The sequence below is a fragment of the Nerophis lumbriciformis genome, linkage group LG25, assembly GCF_033978685.3.
Source record: "Nerophis lumbriciformis linkage group LG25, RoL_Nlum_v2.1, whole genome shotgun sequence".
NCBI classification, from domain to species: Eukaryota; Metazoa; Chordata; class Actinopteri; order Syngnathiformes; family Syngnathidae; genus Nerophis; species Nerophis lumbriciformis.
The window spans coordinates 8,772,501-8,794,039 of record NC_084572.2 but is presented as its reverse complement, the minus strand read 5'-3'; the positions used below and the strand labels follow the sequence as shown (position 1 = coordinate 8,794,039).

The following is a 21,539-nucleotide window of genomic DNA, read 5'->3' as shown; positions in this document are numbered from 1 at the left end:
ATTTATCTCTAGTCTGGATGATTTAGTTCTTGTCACCCTGTTGTCCTCCCGTCGTGAAAAAAGGCTGTCCTCACTCAGGTCCGCATGGAGCTGGAGGGGGCGTGGCCTCAGGCTCCGGCTGAAAATCGGGAGATTTTCGGGAGAATACTTGTCCCGGGAGGTTTTCGGGAGAGGCGCTGAATTTCGGGAGTCTCCCGGAAAATTCGGGAGGGTTGGCAAGTATGAATCTAAGTAAGATGAAATATCTCAAATAAGGGTGATATTTGCTTATTTTCTGTCTGATAAGATAATTCTTCTCACTAAGCAGATTTTATGTTTGAGTGTTTTGGTCCTAAATGATGTCAGTAAGATATTACAGCTTGTTGCTGAGATGTGATGACCTATATTGAGTGAAACATGCTTGAAACTAGAATATCAACTGCTGCAAAGCTGTGTCATCAACACTCACAAGTATAAAACTACTTTTTTAAAGTCATCATTTCTTATTTCAAGCATGAAAAAAAAATCATGATGCCAAGCGCATATCATGATGTCAAGATAATGGCACTAGCATTTACGCAATTTAAGAATATTTTTCAACATATTGCGCAAAAAGGTCTCTTTTTTTTTCTACCAAGAAAAGTGCACTTGTTATTAGTGAGAATATACTTATTTTATAGTTGTTTTGGGTTCATTGAGGTTAGCTAATTTGACTTGTTTTGGAAAGTCTCGACAAGCCAAATGTTCTTGTTCTATTGGCAGATAATTCTGCTTAGTTCAAATAAAATACCCCTAATTTTTGTATTTTTTTTTCTTGTTTTTGAACACTGACTTTTTGCAGTGCACAGAGGCGGCCAGCAGCTAACGGTGTGTCTCCACACGTCGGGTGTTGTATTGCTTTTGGCTTTGAAAAAGAAAAATATCAACATTTTCTCAGTGTGCGGAAAGAGTTTAGACACCCCTGGCCTAAACGTAGTGGTCTCATAAAGCCACCTGTGCAGAAATAGACAACGACGTCGGGAGGAAATAGATATCTTCAGACGTCAACATCATGGTGTGACACACCTTGTCTGATGTCGTTACGGACGTCAAGCTCCAGGTTTTCCATTCGCTTATTCATCTTCACAGTGAGCTGCTGCTGCTGGCGGCGGTAAACCAGCACCACCACTGACACGGACAAGACAAAAACAATGAGGGCCACAACCAAATAATAAGTCCTGATAGAAAGGTACTAACCCAATATGATGGCGGGGATCAGCAGGAAGACGAGCAGCGTCAGAGCAAACAGATGTGACGTGTTCTGCAACATTACCGTCTTCTCTCCATATTTCACCTGCAAGGCAAAACACTCAAACCATTTCAATGACTCCCAAATTAGATTAAAAACCAGCAAAGGCAGCAAAGTTACACATAAAGTTACAGTCACATGACACATTAAAATGACAGGAAGGGACATCAAGTAAAACTATTTACTGTATTTTTCGGACCATAGGGTGCACCAGATTAATCAATCAATCAGTGTTTACTTATATTGCCCTAAATCCCGAGTGTCTCAAAGGGCTGTACAAGCCACAGCGACATCCTTGGCTCATTAAAAGGCGCACTGCCGATGAGCGGGTCTATTCAGGTCAATTTTCATACAAAAGACATTAGGCGCACTAATGGGGTCTGTGGAGGGGGGCGTGGCCTGTGGGCCTGCAGCGAAGCGGGGTGTGCCAGGACCGGCCTCGAAATCAGCGACAGGTGCGTAGATTAGAGATGCGCGGTTTGCGGACAAAAACCGCGGAGTCCGCGGATAAACCGCGGGTCGGGCGGGTAAAAATAGATTTTAAATAGATGCGGGCGGTTGGCGGTTGAACCAATTCGGAAATATATATACATAGTTAAATATTGTTACCCACATACGAAAAACGAGCAGCACTCTTTGAAACAGTCAATTATTCATCAGGCACTGCAGCACAACACAATACAACAGAAGAAGAAGAAAAAAAGAAAAAGATGGCACCGCGTCCCAGCAACAAGTGGCGCAAGTGAGCGCTCCTTCAGCGCAATAGGGCGCATTTTAGAGGCCAGGCGCTCTCGCATGAATCCTGGCACTGTAGATGCCATTTTATTCCTGCATAGTGCTAACAAAAAAAAGAAGTAAGTAGACATACGGTTGGATATGTTAAACGAATTAGTCTACGTTACCTATAGGCTATACCAAATAAGCCCATGTCTAACCTATATTGAGTTCGGTCAGCTGAATAATTTTGATGGTTACGTGTTGTTTGGGCGCAGTACAATGCAAAGGAATTAAGGCAATTGCATTGTTTATTGTGGTTTTTTTCTATTGGAGATATACTACTATGTGTGAATAATTATTTGGCCTCGCTTTCAAGTGAACGCGCATCTCCGATTGGCGACAATGTAAGGCTATTTAGCCTGCTTTGTTTGTCGCGACCGTCTAGTTTCATTATAATTCAAGTTTGATGATAAAGTGCAGTCTGATGGGTTTGATTTTCCCCCTTCAGCTATTTGCCTTGGCCAATAAGTTGCAGGTAATTTATTATTATTATTTATTTTATTTATTTTTGTTTAAATAGAGATGACATACATATGTTATTGTATAATTTAAGTTTGTGCGCGTGATTGACAGCCTAAGGCTTATGAGGCACATTTTTTATTTATTTTTTTATTTCAACTTAAAAACGTATGAGCCTATGCCTACAACATAGGCTATGTGTTTATCTTTATTGACAATAGAGATTGTCTGATATTTTGTCATGGCTGCAGATCAATCAATAAAGGTTCATCTTTGTCGTGAAATTGTTCACTGCTTCACTGTGCACCCCGCCCTCGTCCCTATTTGAGCATTATAACGTTAACAAGTTAATATTCATTGAAATAAATTCAGAACATTTTTTTACCTAACGAAAATATAGGCCTAGTCTTTCTAAAACATTTTTTTAACTTCTTAAAAGCTTCGTTCTGCTTGCTGCAACTGCGCACACAAAGTGTGAGGAACGCACTCCTGATCTGAGGGCATTGGCAACAATAGTCAACACTTTCTTAATGGAAATGACAATAATATTATAATAATGATAAATAATATTATCACGCATTAATATCTCTTAGCCACGAATGCGTGGCCAAGAGATGCGTGGCACACATTGAATGTCTCTGCTGCATTGGATCAGTCTCCTTTCTTTAACAGGCAAAAGCTTTATAACCTCACTAATGCCTTGCATCGTCTATATTAGATATATAACAACGGGCGGGTGGCGGGCGGGTGTGGTTTTGATAAAATGTTGGTTCGGGTGAATGGCGGATGGATGACGACTTTTGTGATGCGGTTGCGGATGAAATAATTGCCTATCCGCGCATCTCTAGCGCAGATGGCCCACCTGGGCCTGGTTATCTAATCACCTCTGTTGTAAAGCAGCAGCCAGGAGGAGAGACGTGGTGGAGTGGGAGTTGGAGCTGGAGGAGAGTTGGAGCAAGAGCGAGAGCGAGAGTGACAGTGACACAGACCTTGTGCTGAAAAGCAAACTAATGGAGAACGCTGAAAATAAACCAGCATCAAACCCTGAAACCTGGGCTCTCATGTCGGTGATTGGTGGTCTGGAGAACCTACTGGGAGGCAACCTCCACAGGGTCATATTATGATTTTTTTCTAAATTTAAAAGACTTCCTTGTGGTCTACATAACATGTGATGGTGGTTCTTTGGTCAAAATGTTGCATAGATGATGTTTTACACATCATCTTCCAGGAGACTTAATTTAGAGTTTTTTGGACACTAGGGGAACATATTCTAAGTAACAAAGACTTAATTTAGGGTTAGAGGGTTAGGGCCAGGGTTATAATAAGGCCATGCCGAATAAGGCATTAATAAGTACTTAATAATGACTAGTTAAGAGCCAATATGTTACTAATTTGCATGTTAATAAGCAACTAATTAATGGTGAATATGTTGCCCATACTAAAGTGTTACCATGTTTTATTACTGGTGCACAAAATGAAGCGTGCATGAACATCACCTTGTTCAAAGAACAAAACCAACACAGTGCATAAACTCAAAACAAATTACACACCTGCAAATCAGTCTGACTTCTGCTGTTGTCGTATCCGTAATACGCTGATAGGGAGAAATTTTTATTTACATGATGAGTCGGGTGTGTCTTGACCTCCGCCGAACCCCTGAGCCCGACTCACCGAACCCCTAGGGTTCCATCAAACCCAGGTTAAGAACCACTGCTTTAGATACAGCTGTTGCCATGAAATCAGGGAAAGTCCAAATAAAAGAGGAGGCGTACAATCATTCGTCAGAGCGTGGTGGGAGACTGTGGAAGAGTACAGCCCAGACGTTTCTCCTCAATTGAGCTAAATTGAATTCTGTCTCTGTTTAATTCCTTGCTTCTTTGTCTGTTAATATATGTCATCAGTGTTAGAACCTGACGGTTCTCAGTTTAGATATGAAAGCATTTAAGGATAAAAATGCAGTCTCTTTGTTACATGTTCCAAACACAAGGATCTGCATAGACAAAAGCTTTTTTCCCTAGCTCAGTGAGACAGAGGCAACATCTGATCTCAGTGCATAAGAGTTGGTACTTCTCTGTGAAATCAATGTACAAATGTCCTCAGGCAATAGTCACAGAAGAGCCTTGTAAATACAATTAATCTTAATAAACTTTCCACCTGTTTAGACTTACCTTTAATTGACGAAAAATAGCATCCGGCGCGCTTTGAATTTCACAGATGAAAAAGTCAGTCTGGTTGCTGGTTTCTTTGACTTCCATGATGCAAAGGTAGTCTTTGCCTTCGTACACGCCCACCGCTGACACTTCTTCTAAGCTCATGTCAAGGTGGTCGGCCTTTTTCTGTCAGATGGTGACATAACTTGTGCTTTTTGATGGGCGCGGGTTGACAAAACAAAACAAAAAGTCTGTACCTGTATAGTGATGCGGACGTTGTCCCCGGTCCTCGTGGAGGTGAAGCTGGTGAACTGAGGTTCTGGATAGTAGGTGATGGACTGGAGGCAGGCCAAAGACTTGTTGGCTACTTTGAGAGATACGATGCTGGTGAAAACCCTCGGAGCGCTTTGAGAGGCAGGTATATGGTAAGTCACATTCTGCAATGCAAACATGGACACGTTAGTACAGGTGTGTCCAATCTTTTGGGCTACAAAGACTTTGGTCGAGGGCCGAAAGCCAACGTACATATTATACATATTATATTAATTAACTTTGATTGATTGGTTAATTGGTTGATTCCTTAAGGCTCTGGATGCTGTGGGGCTGTCTTGGTTGACAAGACTCTGCAACATCGCGTGGACATCGGGGGCGGTACCTCTGGATTGGCAGACCAGGGTGGTGGTTCCTCTCTTTAAAGGGGAACCGGAGGGTGTGTTCCAATTATCGTGGGATCACACTCAGGTGTACTGGAAAGGAGGCTACGCCGGATAGTCAAACCTCTGATTCAGGAGGAACAGTGTGGTTTTCGTACTGGTCGTGGAACTGTGGACCAGATCTATACTCTCGGCAGGGTCCTTGAGGGTGAATGGGAGCTTGCCCAACCAGTCTACATGTGCTTTGTGGACTTGGAGAAGGCATTCGACCGTGTACCCGGAAGTCCTGTGGGGAGTGCTCAGAGAGTATGGGGTATCGGACTGTCTGATTGTGGCGGTCCGCTCCCTGTATGATCAGTGTCAGAGCTTGGTCCGGCAGTAAATCGGACCCGTTTCCAGTGAGGGTTGGACTCCGCCAAGGCTGTCCTTTGTCACTGATTCTGTTCATAACTTTTATGGACAGAATTTCTAGGCGCAGTCAGGGCGTTGAGTATATCTGGTTTGGTGGCTGCAGGCTTAGGTCTTTGCTTTTTGCAGATGATGTGGTCCTGATGGCTTCGTCTGGCCAGGGTCTTCAGCTCTCACTGGATCGGTTCGCAGCAGAGTGTGAAGCGATTGGGATGAGAATCAGCACCTCCAAGTCAGAGTCCATGGTTCTCGCCCGGAAAAGGGTGGAGTGCCATCTCCGGGTTGGGGAGAAAACCCTGCCCCAAGTGGAGGACTTCAAGTACCTCGGAGTCTTGTTCACGAGTGAGGGAAGAGTGGATCGTGAGATCGACAGGCAGATCGGTGCGGCGTCTTCAGTAATGTGGACGCTGTATCGATCCGTTGTGGTGAAGAAGGAGCTGAGCCGGAAGGCAAAGCTCTCAATTTACCGGTCGATCTACGTTCCCATCCTCACCTATGGTTATGAGCTTTGGGTTATGACCGAAAGGACAAGATCACGGGTACAAGCGGCTGAAATGAGTTTCCTCCGCTGGGTGGCGGGGCTCTTCCTTAGAGATAGGGTGAGAAGCTCTGTCATCCGGGAGGAACTCAGAGTAAAACCGCTGCTCCTACACATGGAGAGGAGCCAGATAAGGTAGTTCGGGCATCTGGTCAGGATGCCACCCGAACGCCTCCCTAGCAAGTGTTTAGGGCACGTCCGACCGGTAAGAGGCCACGGGGAAGACCCAGGACACGTTGGGAAGACTATGTCTCCCGGCTGGCCTGGGAACGCCTCGGGATCCCCCGGGAAGAGCTGGACGAAGTGGCTGGGGAGAGGAAAGTCTGGGCTTCCCTGCTTAGGCTGCTGCCCCCGCAACCCGACCTCGGATAAGCGGAAGAAGATGGATAGATGGATGGCCACCATGACTGAGGAAGGTTGTTTGAATAAATGCTGCGCTCATTTTCATTCAAAGCATGATAATTGGTCATAGGCATGATTTACTCATTTGTCCACAAGATGGCAACAAAGCAGTAGCATATAAATGGACTTTTACAACTTTTAAAGTAAGGCATGAAATATCATTGGGACATGCTTTCATTTGACATGACACATTGTGAAGTGTATCACCACTAATGCAACAAAGTCTCTTACTTGAGAGCTTCTGTCGGTGAAGAGGCTGACTTCCTGCTGGGCGTGACTGTGCAGAACGCTGTCGACAAACTCAAGGTTGGATCCGAGGAGGGTGATTTTTCTCTTACCACTAAAGAATACAAAACAGCAGCCAATCATTAGTATCGTCAGCATCAAAATAGCTGAATTTGGCCTTGAGACATTCAGAGTTTGTGCAGAATTGTCTAAACAGCCGTAAGAAGAGAAATGAAGACAGTACAGAACTGCCATGGTAACACATTATTTGCTGTCTTTTATGTCTGTGTGTGTGTGTCTTGAAAGTGTGCAGTGCAGAAGTGGCACTTTCAGATGTTGCAACAAAAAAGGGAAGTTGTGATGGTGAAAGACGTGCTTTTTGAGAAGCGTATGACTTGCAAAGCAGACCTGAAGATGATTGTATCCTAAAATAGCACAATTATCTGATACATTTACAGGACAAACACGTCCGTCATACATTTCGTTATTATTCTGTAACGATAACTTCATTTTTCCCAATTTAGGCATACTTTGCACCTCCCTGCTCTACTGAGTTTTTTTTTTTAGTTTTTTTTAATTTTTTTTTATAAATATGCATGCAATAGAATTTTTTTTTTTAAGACATTTTTATACAAACCCCAAAACCAGTGAAGTTGGCATGTTGTGTAAATGGTAAATAAAAACAGAAGACCTGCATACCACTTGTATGCAATAAAAACCATGTTAGTGAGTTGGTAGTGGCATTGAGTGAACGTGGTTGCATATAATATTTTGCACGTGCATGTGAGCCACATACAAACGTGTGGCATTTGCAAGGCGTCGTATGGACAAAACCCAAAACCAGGGCAGTTGGCACGTTGTGTAAATCGTAAATAAAAACAAAATACAATGATTTGGAAATTGTTTTCAACCTATATTCAATTGAATAGACTGCAAAGACAAGATATGTAATGTTCAAAATGAGAAACTTTGTTATTTTTTGCAAATATTACCTCATTTGGAATTTGATGCCTGCAACATGTTTCAAAAAAGTTGGCACAAGTGGCAAAAAAGACTGAGAAAGTTGAGGAATGCTCATCAAACACTTATTTGGAACATCCCACAGGTGAACTGGCTAATCGGGAACAGGTGGGTGCCATGATGACATGATAAAACAGATGACAGCCAAATTGACTTTGCTGTTTTATTTTCAATGAAACAATAGAAAATAGGTACTCATATAGAAGTACAGTTGGCACAGTACAGTAAACTGACAATTAATATTTAAACATTTAACATTTCAAACAATTTTGAACAGAAATAGTTCATGCACATTCAGATAAATTCCTCAAAATGACAATTAAAAACATTTTGGCCGGGGGCCGGGCTGTATATATGCGCACTAATTGACTGAAAGAGCACGCACTTGGCGCGATGATGTCATGTTATCCATGGAAAAATGCATTTTTCGACCATATGATTTGCCTGAGCGGCTAGGAGACCCCGAGAGTAACAAGCGCTTGCCTTGTTGCCTTTCCATTAAAAACAATAAATTAGTTTTTAATATAAGTTTGCTGGTTTCAAGAAATGTAATGTCGAGCGCATATCATTATGTCAAGATAATGGCACTAGCATTTACTTCATTTCAGAATATTTTTCAACATATTGAGCAAAAAGGTCTTTTTTTTTCCTACCAAGAAAAGTGCACTTATTACTGACAATATACTTATTTTAAGGTATTTTGGGGTTCATTGAGGTTAGCTCATTTTACTTGTTGTTTTGGAAAGTCTTGACAAGCCACATTTTCTTGTTCTATTGGCAGATAATTTTGCTTAGTTCAAATAAAATACCCCTAATTTTTGTATTTTTTTTCTTGTTTTTGAACACTGACTTTTTGCAGTGTAGACAAAACTTTTCGTTTCTTTGGTTGTTTTGGGAATTCGGCCATTATAGCAGTAACTGCACGTAGGCGTTCTTCTTCTTTTAGTTTTCTGGCGGCACGCAGGCGTTCACATAGACTTCCGTCTTTGTAACGAAAGGGGAAAGGGGGACTGACGTATGCCGTAAAGCAAGTCAGCACATTTGTAGTTTTTTGTGTGGCAGGGTTCCTGCCACCTTCCTCAAGGTCACTAAGTGCCAGTGAAAGCACTACAGACCCCTCAGACCATGACAGAGGTGTCATCCAACTCATTGTAAGTCCATGTATCTTCCCAAAAGTTATGAAAATATTTGATGAAGGTTAAAAAGTTACTTACTGCTGCTTTAAGCCTTTTTACCTGATAAAAACTATATCTATATCAAGGTGGTTTGGGCTGTCTTTGATTTTTTTTTTTTAGTGTGCGACTCTGTGGAAAAGGTGTGGACAACTGCTGGACTCTCTAGTTGGCGACACGGTGCCAAACTTTGCATAATGAGGAGAAAAGCACTCTGACTAATGTCAAGTACATGAGCACGCGCCGAGAAAATGTCAAAAACCACAACTGAAGCCACAGAGACGATATGTGCAGCAATTCCTGTATGCAGCAGGAGTAATGTATTAGAGTCAGAGAGAGAGAGAGAGAGAGAGAGAGAGATGCAGCTGTATTGAAAGACACGACTGTCCACAGATTTCTTTGTTATAATAGACCTATATTTTAATTGTACATCGTTTTAATTTCGATAGGTGTTTAAGTTTGATACATTTTAATTGTTTTGATTGTGTTCTAATGCTGGCTTCGGCAATGTAAACGTATGTTTCCCATGTCAATAAAGCCCCTTTAAATTGAGAGAGAGAGCGAGACAGAGAGAGAGAGAGAGAGAGAGAGAGAGAGAGAGAGAGAGAGAGAAAGTGAGAGTGAGACACCCACACCCACAACCACACACACACTTATAACACCCAAAACCAGTGAAGTTGTCCCGTTGTGTAAATGGCAAATAAAAAGAGAATACAATGATTTGCAAATCCTTTTCAACTTATATTCAATTGAATAGACTGCAAAGACAAGAAATCCGCATTTCTGGGTGTTGTTGATAAATGGCTTTCACTTTGCATAGTCGAGTTTTAACTTGCACTTACAGATGTAGCGACAAACTGTAGTTACTGACAGTGGTTTTCTGAAGTGTTCCTGAGCCCATGTGGTGATATCCTTTACACACTGATGTGGCTTTTTGATGCAGTACAGCCTGAGGGATCCGAGGTTACGGGCATTCAGTGTTACGTGCAGTGATTTCTCCAGATTCTCTGAGCCTTTTTGATGATATTACAGACCTGAGATGGTGAAATCCCTAAATTCCTTGCAATAGCTGGTTGAGAAATTTTGTTCTTAAACTGTTTGCCAATTTGCTCAGGCATTTGTTGACAAAGTGGTGACCCTCGCCCCGTCCTTGTTTGTGAATGACATCTACCTTTATACCCAATCATGGCGCCCACCTGTTCCCAATTAGCCTGTTCACCTGTGGGATGTTCCAAATAAGTGTTTGATGAGCATTCCTCATCTTTCTCAGTCTTTTTTGCCACTTTTTTGAAACATGTTGCAGGCACCAAATTCCAAATGAGCTAATATTTGCAAAAAAATTATGTTTTCCAGTTCTAATGTTAAGTATCTTGTACATACCTGCCAACTTTTGAAATCAGAAAAACCTAGTAGCCAGGGTCCAGGGGCCGCAGGCCCCGGTAGGTCCAGGACAAAGTCCTGGTGGGGGGTTCCTTCGCCCCCCGACTCAAAATGATTATTAGCATTCAGACAGGTTAAAATGTTGCTAAAACCATCACTTTTCTATCAGTCACAGTGACTTTTCAAAACAAAAATATTACAGCAAAAATCATATGGGTTGATTGACATGTTTATTCTGTAAGCTAACTTCAATAGTTTGAAATTATTTTGACAGTTAATGCCAGTTATCCTGTCAACCTTTCACAAGACTTCAATTTGTTAATTGAAAGTATAAACAGTATAAACACTTTTTACAGTAAACAAATGGTAAAACAGTACTAAACAATTCCATTAAAAAAAAAATTGGTGTCATTATTAACTTTCTGTCCAAGCTTGTATAATCTACTGCCTTGTTCAATTGTAAAAAATATTCTGTGCCTAAAATTCACATTTCTATCACAATTATCATACTGTAAACATGGTAAGCTAACTTCATTAAAATTAATAGTCCTGTCAATAGCATGGAATTACAATTCAAATGTAGTTTTTTTGTAAGCCTTTCAAAAGAATTCAAAATATGAAAAATCAATGAAAATTAATTTAAGCCATCAGACACTTGAAAAGTGGCACATCACATCTCTAATGTAATCATTTTAACTTTTCAACAGAAATAGCACTGCAAAAATATTAAGGACATACTTCTGTATTTTGGTAGTTATGCTGTCAACATTTAACAAGATTTCTTCAACTTGGACTTGAAAGCATAAATAGTATAAACACTTTTAACAGTATAACAGTACTAAACAATTCCAATAGATAACATTGGTGTCATTACCTTTTTGTTTGCTCAATTATTGCCTCCGTAAATAAAACTTCGGCATTTATCACATCCAAAGAATCTGTTTGGGCGACGAAAAACGTTGAAAGTTTTACACTTGTATCGCTAGCAACGGCATTAGACTTGTGTTTTTTTGTCCCAACGTGGTCTTTTACATCGCTAATTCCTCCGTGTCCGATCGAAAAATCTTGTCTGCACAAGGTGCAATTCGCGTAGTTTTCACCCTTTTTGGAACGGATAATTATTCCCGAATAGGCTTTTGAATATTCTTCACGGAATGACTGCAGTTTTCTTTTCGGTTTAAGACTCGTATGCGATTTTTCTCCGGCTGATTCCATGATCGTTCGCTCGTTTGGAAACAATGGCCTCGTGCTTGGCAGCGGTGCTATAAATAGCCTCGCGCATGGCATTCGGAATGGCTCGATAGGAAGTTACGGGAAGCAGTGTCGATTGTCATTGTTGTTACGCGATTTCGTGAATAAAACTTTAAAAAAAATATTTTTTTTAAATGAATGAAAAACCGTATTTTTTATCACTGCAACCGTAACCCGGAATAGGTTGATGAAAACCGTACTAATTACAGGAAAACCGGAGTAGTTGGCAGGTATGCTTGTATTTGCAGTCTATTCAATTGAAAATAGGTTGAAAAGGATTTGCAAATTATTGTATTCTGTTTTTATTTGCCATTTACACAACATGCCAACTTCACTGCTTTTGGGGTTTGTAGTTACCTGCTCCAGGTGGTGTTTGGTGTCACAGCAGTGCAGGACGGGGAGGACACATAGGTGAGTGTGCTGTTGCCATGGCAACTAGCGTCTGGGAGGACGGCGCACAGACCAACTGTCCATTTGCCTTCATTGGCGGGAATGTGGAAGAGCAACTCCTGACCCGTGTTGTCCCACACGGGAGACCTGCAATGAATTCAGTTCAGTAGTTTGGAACTACAGGCTTGTGATGAATTATGTGCAGGGTTTTTCCAACAAATGTTGTGACGGATAAAAGTGTACATTTGAACACAAACAATGAAGAGAAGGCTCACTCCTGTGGTGTGCAGTCCATGCCGGTCTGGACCCTCACTCCGACCACCTGACCCAGGTTGTAGCCAGACATAACGGCGCGGTTGTGGCCGTAGAAAGACACAACGCTGGGGGTGACGGAGGAGATCTAACAAAAAGAATGTTAGGTGTTGTCTTCTACTCATTTCAGACAATGTTGAAGAGTTGTGACTCACTGAAAGCATCGTTGCTGACTGGATTGTTTGGCAAACTCTGTCCTGTGGGAAGAACTGAATGTCACTTTATGTATGAATACTACACATCCACCATTATGTTTGTTTTTTAGGGCTGATAGCAACGAATAGGCCGATAAGCGATATTTAGAGCCGATACTATTTTTCAGTAAAAGTTATTTAAACATGAATATTATGTCAATAAACTAAGGGTGTAACGGTACGTGTATTTGTATTAGGGATGTCCCGATCCGATATTTGGATCGGATCGGCTGCCGATATTTGCCAAAAATTGCGTATCGGCAAGGCATGGGAAAATGCCGATCCAGATCCAGTTTAAAAAAAAACTCTGGTACGTGTTTTCCTACGCACCGATTTAAATAATACATTCCACTTTTCTGCTGCTCCGTAATTTCCGTTCCGCATTTTCCAGCACACCTTCAACACATCCACAATTCTCACGCAGTTGCTTTTAGCTGCTGGCATTACACGACAGGCTCTTCTCACTCTTTTCTGTTTCTCCCTCTCACAGACAGCAAGTGCACCTTCTTACACACGTCACATACTGTCACGTCATACGTTACATACTGTCACGTCATACGTCACATACGTATACGTCCTCTCCCAGCAGAGAGGTAGCAGCATGGCTAACGTTAGCTGTGATGCTAGCGCAGCCGTGTGACCAACGTTCTCTCTAAGGTGCGCGCTTGTGCAATTGCGCACTGCTCAAACGTCCTCTGCGCATAGCAATTACATGCCACGCACAAAATCAAATGAAAAAATAAGCGCATAACAATTTTCGACACACGGACACGACAGAGACAACAGTTTTCGTCATCATTGTTCAAATATTGTGACATCTGTCGAGACGCCTATCTCCATTCGGTGCCACACGTCCACACCATCAAAATGCCGAGGCAAAAATTTCCAGATCAACACCGTATGAAAAAATTAGTGATTTTTTTTAGTTGTGATTTCCTTCTCTGCATGAAAGTTTAAAAGTAGCATATATTAATGCAGTATGAAGAAGAATGTTTTAATGTAGACGTGCAAGCCTTGAAAGAAAATTTTGAAAATCAAGACTACATTTCCTGCAAATGGGTGCATTTCTACCCTATATTTTAACTTTAGATTTATTCTCATATCAAACTCTTTTGGCTGTCTTTTTGACACTTACATCCGGCGCCCCCCTCCACACCCTGGATTATAAATAATGTAAATAATTCAATGTGATTATCTTGTGTGATGACTGTATTATGATGATAGTATATATCTGATAGTATATATCTGTATCATGAATCAATTTAAGTGGACCCCGACTTAAACAAGTTGATAAACTTATTGGGGTGTTACCATTTAGTGGTCAATTGTACGGAATATGTACTTCACTGTGCAACCTACTAATAAAAGTCTCAATCAATCAATCAAAACACATAGAATCATCATACTGCTGTGATTATATGCATCAAGTGTTCATTCAAGGCTAAGGCAAAATATCGAGATATATATCGTGTATCGCAATATGGCCTTAAAATATTGCAATATTAAAAAAAGGCCATATCGCCCAGCCCTAGTTCAATGATGCCATTTCTGTTTGTCATGTATAATTTTGTCTATTTTGTGTTTATCCTTCAATAAACAGGTCAGTGTCTTGTTACCAACCATTGTGTATTATTCAAACTCCCCTAATTCAGCTGGCTAGTTGTTATCAAGAGTACTAAAACCCTTTTCAACATGATTCTGACAACTAAGTAGGCTAAATAACTTTAAACTTTAATACATGCTCGGATAGGCCAGTATCGGTCAGTATCGGTATCGGTCAGTATCGGTATCAGATCGGAAATGCAAAAACAATATCGGTATCGGATCGGAAGTGCAAAACCCTGGATCGGGACATCCCTAATATGTATTGAACCGTTTCGGTACGGGGGGTTCGGTTCGGTTCAGAGGTGTACCAAACGAGTTTCCACAGGAACATATTAAGTAGCACACTGCACGGACGGACATAAGTAGCGTACCGCACGTTGTGTAAACAATGCACACCGAGGCACAACACACGGCATGCTGGTGTAACGCAGGTGTCAAATACATACTTTTGCAGAGACTATTAGGCTCTTGCTATCTATTACTCTTTGTCACGTTACCGCCGCGGTCCAATCAGCTGCGCTTATAAGCCGGTAGCAGGAAGTGGCCAGTAGACAGGACGTGATGGGAGACAGATTGTATTTCTGCTCGAGGTAGGTTTTTATTCTCGTTTTCACCCGAAATATTGTGCTGACGGGATTCTAAACTAAATGCCTATTTGTTAACTTTATAGAGCCGATTACCAGCCCCAGATTTTTTGTGTGACTGTAGAAGCGGAGTTGGTGAGACCATGTTTATGAAAATATATTAGTCTTCCTTCCATTGTTTCATTACAACAGTCTTTGTGGCATATTTCACAATGGTCCATATACAAGGTCTATGACTTGAACCAATGATGACTATTGTGTATTGAATGTACTTTTGAATGTGTTTGATGGAACAGCTTGGATGATTCCTTAAAATGTTCTAGTTCCATTCACACATTTAAAAAACACTTTAAGACCAATGTCTTGAAAAAATATATCACTCTTGAATCAACACTGTAGTTAATACTATGATCAATGTTAATGAAAAACTAAATGTGGGATATAAATAATAATTGAAGTATAATTGTTTGTATATAGTATATAATTGGTGCAAAGGGTTAACGTGTACAAGGATATTTCACATGCCTTTACTGTGTATATAATTGAACTGTGTCTATGTTGTGTATAATGTGTTGTACAAAGGACATTTCATAAGTTTCGGAAGTTCATCTTGTACTTGACATTGTTTATAGGGTGAGGCGCAATAAGTGTTCAACTTCAGCCTAAACCCTTTCGGTCTGCAACATTTTCATTTTCAATCTATGAATGTACAACTGTTTGTTTATCTTGTTGACCATTGACCGAAGAATAATAATAAACTAAATAATAAGCATGTTTAGTGCACTGACCGAATTGTATAGGTCATATTTATGCTGCTAATGGTTATTTTAGCACTTTATTGCATATTGTGATTCTGACATATATGTTGATTTATATTGTACAATATTGAGGAAAAAACTAGAACCTGTTCTGAATACTTTATAATGCAATTGGTGTTATTTAATGAAGATATTTGATTTGTGTACACATTGATTTATAAGGATGATCCTGGTTCTTACACAGGCCAGGCTTCTCTTTATGATGGCGAGCTAAGAAAAAAAAGCATCTAGTCCAAGGATTGTTCTTGGGAGATTCCAGCCAAGAACCCCACCACCTGTTCTGTCTGGGCTGGTAGGAGGCCCTCGAGCCAACTCTCTACACATTTTCACCCTTAATCGCAGCACATGGACTGCACTGCTTTACTCTCTAAAACCTTTCTCCAAGAACGGTATTATCTGAGCTGAGATTTAAACAAGATCCAGAGACACTAAATAATTGAATTGGAACACACACAGAGCTATTTCTATTTTTGGGCAGAATTATTATAGTGTTCCCAACGTTAAAAGGATAAAGCCATTGTTTACAAATTTGGTAAATAAATAACCAAAACATTTATATTTTGTTGTTTTCTTACTGTACCGAAAAAGAACCGAACCGTGACCTCTAAACCGAGGTACGTACCGAACCGAAATTTTTGTGTACCATTACACCCTTACAATAAACAGATGGACTTAACCTTATTTTTTCAGAAAAGTCGCGACATAATGTTTTACGTGGCGCTAATGTTGTGTTTAATTTAGCAACAAAAAACTTCAAACACCTTTATTACGTGTCTAAGAGGAGCATCAATATTTGCATTTCAAAATAAGGCCAAATTTCCTGGGAAAATTGGTCAAAATACGGCATTTACATCAGAATAACTCACTATCTACTCCAGGCCTGGGCAATTATTTTGACTCGGGGGCCAAATTTAGAGCAAAAAAAATGTGTCTGGGGGCCAATATATCTATTTTTAGGAAAACTAATACAAAACCTTACAATAAAGTCTGATTGAATGCTAAAAATGTTATGACGGACCGCCTTAAAAACGGAATGTAATTTAATTTTTTTCTATGAAGGATAAAACCCTGAATATTGAGAACTAATGAACGTCACACCCCCTCTCAATTGACATATTTTACAATCAAGCCAAATACAACAAAAACGCAACAAACACAGCTAAATATGAACGCGAAGTGTAAAAATAAACCCACCTACAATCTGATATATCTGATATATCACTAAGCTTTAGAACTTTCTTGTAAAAATCTCCTTCCGCGTCTGTCCCTGACACACCCATTTCAGGCTGTCCACTCTGGAAACACTCTGTGGAAACGCTCCCCACCCACACTGCTTGGTGCCTCGTCTGACCTGCTCTGACGTAGGTTACCATAGTAACTTATAGGGTAGTACGGTATACGGGTATTAGTATAGTACCGCGATACTAATGAATCATATTCGGTACCATACCGCCTCTGAAAAGTACCGGTCCGCCACACCCTAAGATTTTTTTGTTAAAATAAAGCCAATAATGTAATTTTTTCTGGTCCCCTTTATTTAGAAAGGTATCGAAAAGTACCGAAAAGTACCAAAAAGTATCGAAATAATATTGGCATCAGGACAACACTAGTCACTAAAATATCATGCAAAAGCGCAGATTCCAACCATTGAAGTACGTTGTATAGTTCAAGACTTACGGTCATTAGAAAACATCACTGCACATCATAATGGCAGCTACACTTTCCATCTTAAAGATCTAAAAAAAATATTTGGGAATGTCAGGCGGGCCACGTTGAAAAGCTGAACGGGCCGCATGTGGCCCCCGGGCCTTCATTTGCCCAGGTCTGATCTACTCTGTGTTATAGCACTTTATTACATTTCAGGGTTTACTCAAAAGGAACCCTGAACATTGGGAATATTTAAATAAAAACAATTCTGAGCTCCTTCACAGATTATAGTTGAGACATTTTTCATGCTGGCTGACCTGAATGTTACAGAAAGTATGAGAATGCGTGAGTTGCTGCCTGCTCTTATTTACTTATACAATAATCTTGTCAGAATGTAAGTTATCACAAAACTTTCTGCTCCCATGAGTTCCCGGCGAGCAGACAAAAGCTGTCTTTGATCTTACCAAGGCTTGTAAAACTCCACTGTGTACGATGGGAAGCAACACAAAGGTGTCGGCTTCTTTGATCTATTGTGATCCACAGGAAGATCTTGTCTTGACCCGAGATCTACTAGCAAAGATGAAGCAGGACCTGACGCAAGCTCCAGGCATCTTTTCTTTGAACTGTTTTGTGACCGAGTGCAACAGCTTTTTACGACCCCATCTCCCCTTAGAAACAGCTGTTGCTATGTAATCAGGGACAGTCCAAATAAAAGAGGGGGCGTGCAACCATTTCGTCAGAGCGTGGTGGAAGACTGTACAAGAGTACAGCCCAGACGTTTCTCCTCATGAGCCAAATTTAATCCTGTCTCTGTTTAATTCCTTGCTTCTTGTCTGTTTAATAGATGTCATCAGGGTTTGAACCTGACAAATCTCCTGTTTGTAAAATATTTACACAAAGTTTGGATTTTTTTCAGGGATATCTTTTCTGTCGTCTTCATGCCCATCGAATCTGTTGCGTTATTTGACCCAATCACGGAACAAAAAACTCACTTAAATAGCTAAATACAACCAAAACGGGGCCGGCAGGACGCCAGGAAAGAAGGACAAAAACTGGACGTCTCTGCAAAATGTTAAACTTTTGACGGGTAAGCAGAGGAGACGCACTCTAGGCCACCGGCGCTGCGAGGAGAGAAAGGGAGCGTGGCCTCGTGAGTGCTGCAGTGATAGAATAGAATTCTCACAAGAACTCAAAATAAATCCCCTGTCAAAAATCTAAACATATTTGAGAGAATTATTGAGTAATTTTTGTTTGTAAATGAATAAACAAAAATGGGGGGATATTTCTCATGCAGGGCAAATGGGGGTGGTCCTTGAGCAGTATTTATTACTATCTACTTTGTAGTTCTGTTAAAAAAATAAAAATAAAAAGTCCAATTTGTCAAAATGCCAAATATGGGTGCCAATAATTGGTGGACCTGTAATGAATACTAATGAACTTTGTAGCAGCCAATCAGACTGCAGATCAGTGTTGCTGCTCAATGCTGTCAATTGATTCATCTTGTTTTCCTCACCCGGACTAGCAGACTCTGTAATTGCCTGTGACCGGGCTTGCTCTAGTGTAGTTAGTCAAGTGTGACTTAAACAGTAGTCTATGTTCCTAGTCGGGATGATGTCGCCTTCCTGGTTAGGGTGAAGGCCGTCTCTCATCAGCAAGCCTGGTTTGCCCCAGAAAGAGGGCCAATTATCAATAAACGTTAGTCCCTGTTGTCTACAGAAGCTAGCCAGCCACTTGTTAAGCGAGACTAATCTGCTATATTTCTCATCATTGCCTCTGTGCATCGGTTGGGGAAATCTCTGCGCTGCTGACCCGTCTCTGCTCGGGAGGGCTTCCTGCTGGCCCCACTATGGACTGGACTCTCACTAGTATGTTGGATCCACTATGGACTGGACTTTCGCTGATATGTTGGATCCACTATGGACTGGACTCTCACTATTATGTTGGATCCACTATGGACTGGACTTTCACAATATTATGTCAAACCCACTCGACATCCATTGCTTTCGGTCTCCCTTATGGGGGGTTACCCACATATGCGGTCCTCTCCAAGGTTTCTCATAGTCATTCACATCGATGTCCCACTGGGGTGAGTTTTTCCTTGCCCTTATGTGGGCTCTGTATCAAGGATGTCGTTGTGGCTTGTGCAGCCCTTTGAGACACTTGTGATTTAGGGCTATATAAATAAACATTGATTGATTGATCCTTTCACAACTATTTCAAGTTTCAACGCGTAAAAAAAACAAGTGGATCCTTACACTCACGACTCCTGCAGTAGCCCAGGAACAGTTGCCGTTACTCCAAGCACATCCCACCTCAATGCAGTGCTGGCACCTAACAACCAAACAAAACTTATTTTCAATTCATTCAAATGAAATATGAAATGAACAGTCAGCATAAAAAGCCCTTTAGCATTGTTAAAAATGTTTGTGGCAATCAAAATGCAGCTTAACAGCTCTTTATGGCAGTAAAAACATGTAGTAAAGGAATAATATCAAAGAATATAAAATGCAATTGTAAATAAAATGACTCAAAAATATATTTAAAAAATGAGTACAAATATTAGCAGTGCATGTGAAGTAAAGTAGAATTGGAATGTGAATAAATGGATGACAATGCATATATACTATATTGCCAAAAGTATATGGCCACCCATCCAAATGATGAGAATCAGGTGTCCCTAATCACTTGGCCCGACCACAGGTGTATCAAATCAAGCACTTAGGCATGGAGACTGTTTCTACAAACATTTGTGAAAGAATGGGCCGCTTTCAGTGATTTCCAGCATGGAACTGTCATAGGATGCCGCCTGTGCAACAAATCCAGTCGTGACATTTCCTCGCTCCTAAATATACCAAAGTCAACTGTGGGCTTTATTATAAGAAAAGTAAAGAGTTTGGGAACAACAGCAACTCAGCCACCAAGTGGTAGGCCATGTAAACTGACAGAGAGGTCAGCGTAGTGCAAAGACTTTCTGCACAGTCAGTTGCTACAGAGCTCCCAACTTCATGTGACCTTCCAATTAGCCCAAATACAGTATGCAGAGAGCTTCATGGAATGGCTTTCCATGGCCGAGCAGCTGCATCTAAGCCATACATCACCAAGTCCATCGCAAAGTGTGGGATGCAGTGGTGTAAAGCACGTCGCCACTGGACTCTAGAGCAGTGGAGACGCCTTCTCTGGACTGATGAATCACACTTTCTGATGGACGAGTCTGGGTTTGGAGGTTGCCAGGAGAACGCTACATTTCGGACTGCATTGTGCCGAGTGTGAAATTTGGTGGAGGAGGAATTATGGTGTGGTCCATCCATCTACTTACGCTTATTCGGGTCGGGTCGCGGGGGCAGCAGCCTAAGAAGGTGGTGTGGTGTTGTTTTTTTAAGAGTTGGGCTTGGCCCCTTAGTTCCAGTGAAAGGAACTTTGAATGCTCCAGGATTCCAAAACATTTTGGACAATTCCATGCCCCCAACCTTGTGGGAACAGTTTGGAGCGGGCCCCTTCCTCTTCCAACATGACTGTGCACCAGTGCACAAAGCAAGGTCCATAAAGACATGGATGACAGAGTCTGGTGTGGATGAACGTGACTGGCCTGCACAGAGTCCTGACCGATAGAACACTTTTGAGATGAATTAGAATGGAGACTGAGAGCCAAGCCTTCAGTGTGTGACCTCACCAATGCGCTTGTGGAAGAATGGTGGAAAAATTCCTATAAACAAACTCCGCAACCTTGTGGACAGCCCTTCCCAGAAGAGTTGAAGCTGTAATAGCTGCAAAAGGTGGACCCACATCATATTGAAGCGTATGGGTTAGGAATGGGATGGCACTTCAAGTTCACATGTGAGTCAAGGCAGGTGGCCAAATACTTTTGGCAATATAGTGCCAACAGTACTCGTCTTTTAAAGATTAGCAAACCCAAGACAAAAGCATCCATGTTATCAGTGCATTCTTATGTTGGTGTGCCATTTGTCCTCACAGAGCAGCGGTGGGCGAGCCCTTGATGTCGGAGCAGGTCATGATCTTTAATGTTTCCGACAAGCGCATTGAGCCCAGTTTGACTTTCAATGCGACGCTCATCCCTGTGAATGTAAGAAGACACAGGTAAAGGTGCAGAATACACAACCACACTGCCAGTCCAGTACCTCTATGAAAAGCATCTCACCTTGGCTGGGTATCGTGCCCTTTGAGAGAATGCATTTGCACTCTGGGAACTTTGGAGGAAGGCCTTCCCTTTCGCACAGCTCGACAGAACTTGCCAGGAAATTACAGGCGAAGTTTGAGCTTGTGTTTGGA

At 41.3% G+C, this 21,539-nt stretch overlaps 1 protein-coding gene across 1 annotated transcript in view; it reads right to left on the bottom strand.

The window, feature by feature from the left end:
• The window catches only part of plxnc1 (plexin C1), a 63,781-nt gene that overhangs the window by 23,219 nt on the left and 19,023 nt on the right, over positions 1–21,539 (bottom strand). Inside the window, exons 6-16 of the mRNA XM_061983634.2 lie at positions 21,409–21,539; positions 21,223–21,325; positions 19,508–19,583; positions 12,560–12,601; positions 12,368–12,492; positions 12,060–12,239; positions 6,886–6,994; positions 4,911–5,090; positions 4,672–4,839; positions 1,216–1,312; positions 1,045–1,146 (exon numbers count right to left, since the gene is read on the bottom strand). The exon at positions 21,409–21,539 is cut by the window's right edge and continues 35 nt beyond it. Coding sequence (XP_061839618.1) covers positions 1,045–1,146; positions 1,216–1,312; positions 4,672–4,839; positions 4,911–5,090; positions 6,886–6,994; positions 12,060–12,239; positions 12,368–12,492; positions 12,560–12,601; positions 19,508–19,583; positions 21,223–21,325; positions 21,409–21,539 — 1,313 coding nt within the window. The remainder of the gene's footprint in view (positions 1–1,044; positions 1,147–1,215; positions 1,313–4,671; positions 4,840–4,910; positions 5,091–6,885; positions 6,995–12,059; positions 12,240–12,367; positions 12,493–12,559; positions 12,602–19,507; positions 19,584–21,222; positions 21,326–21,408) is intronic.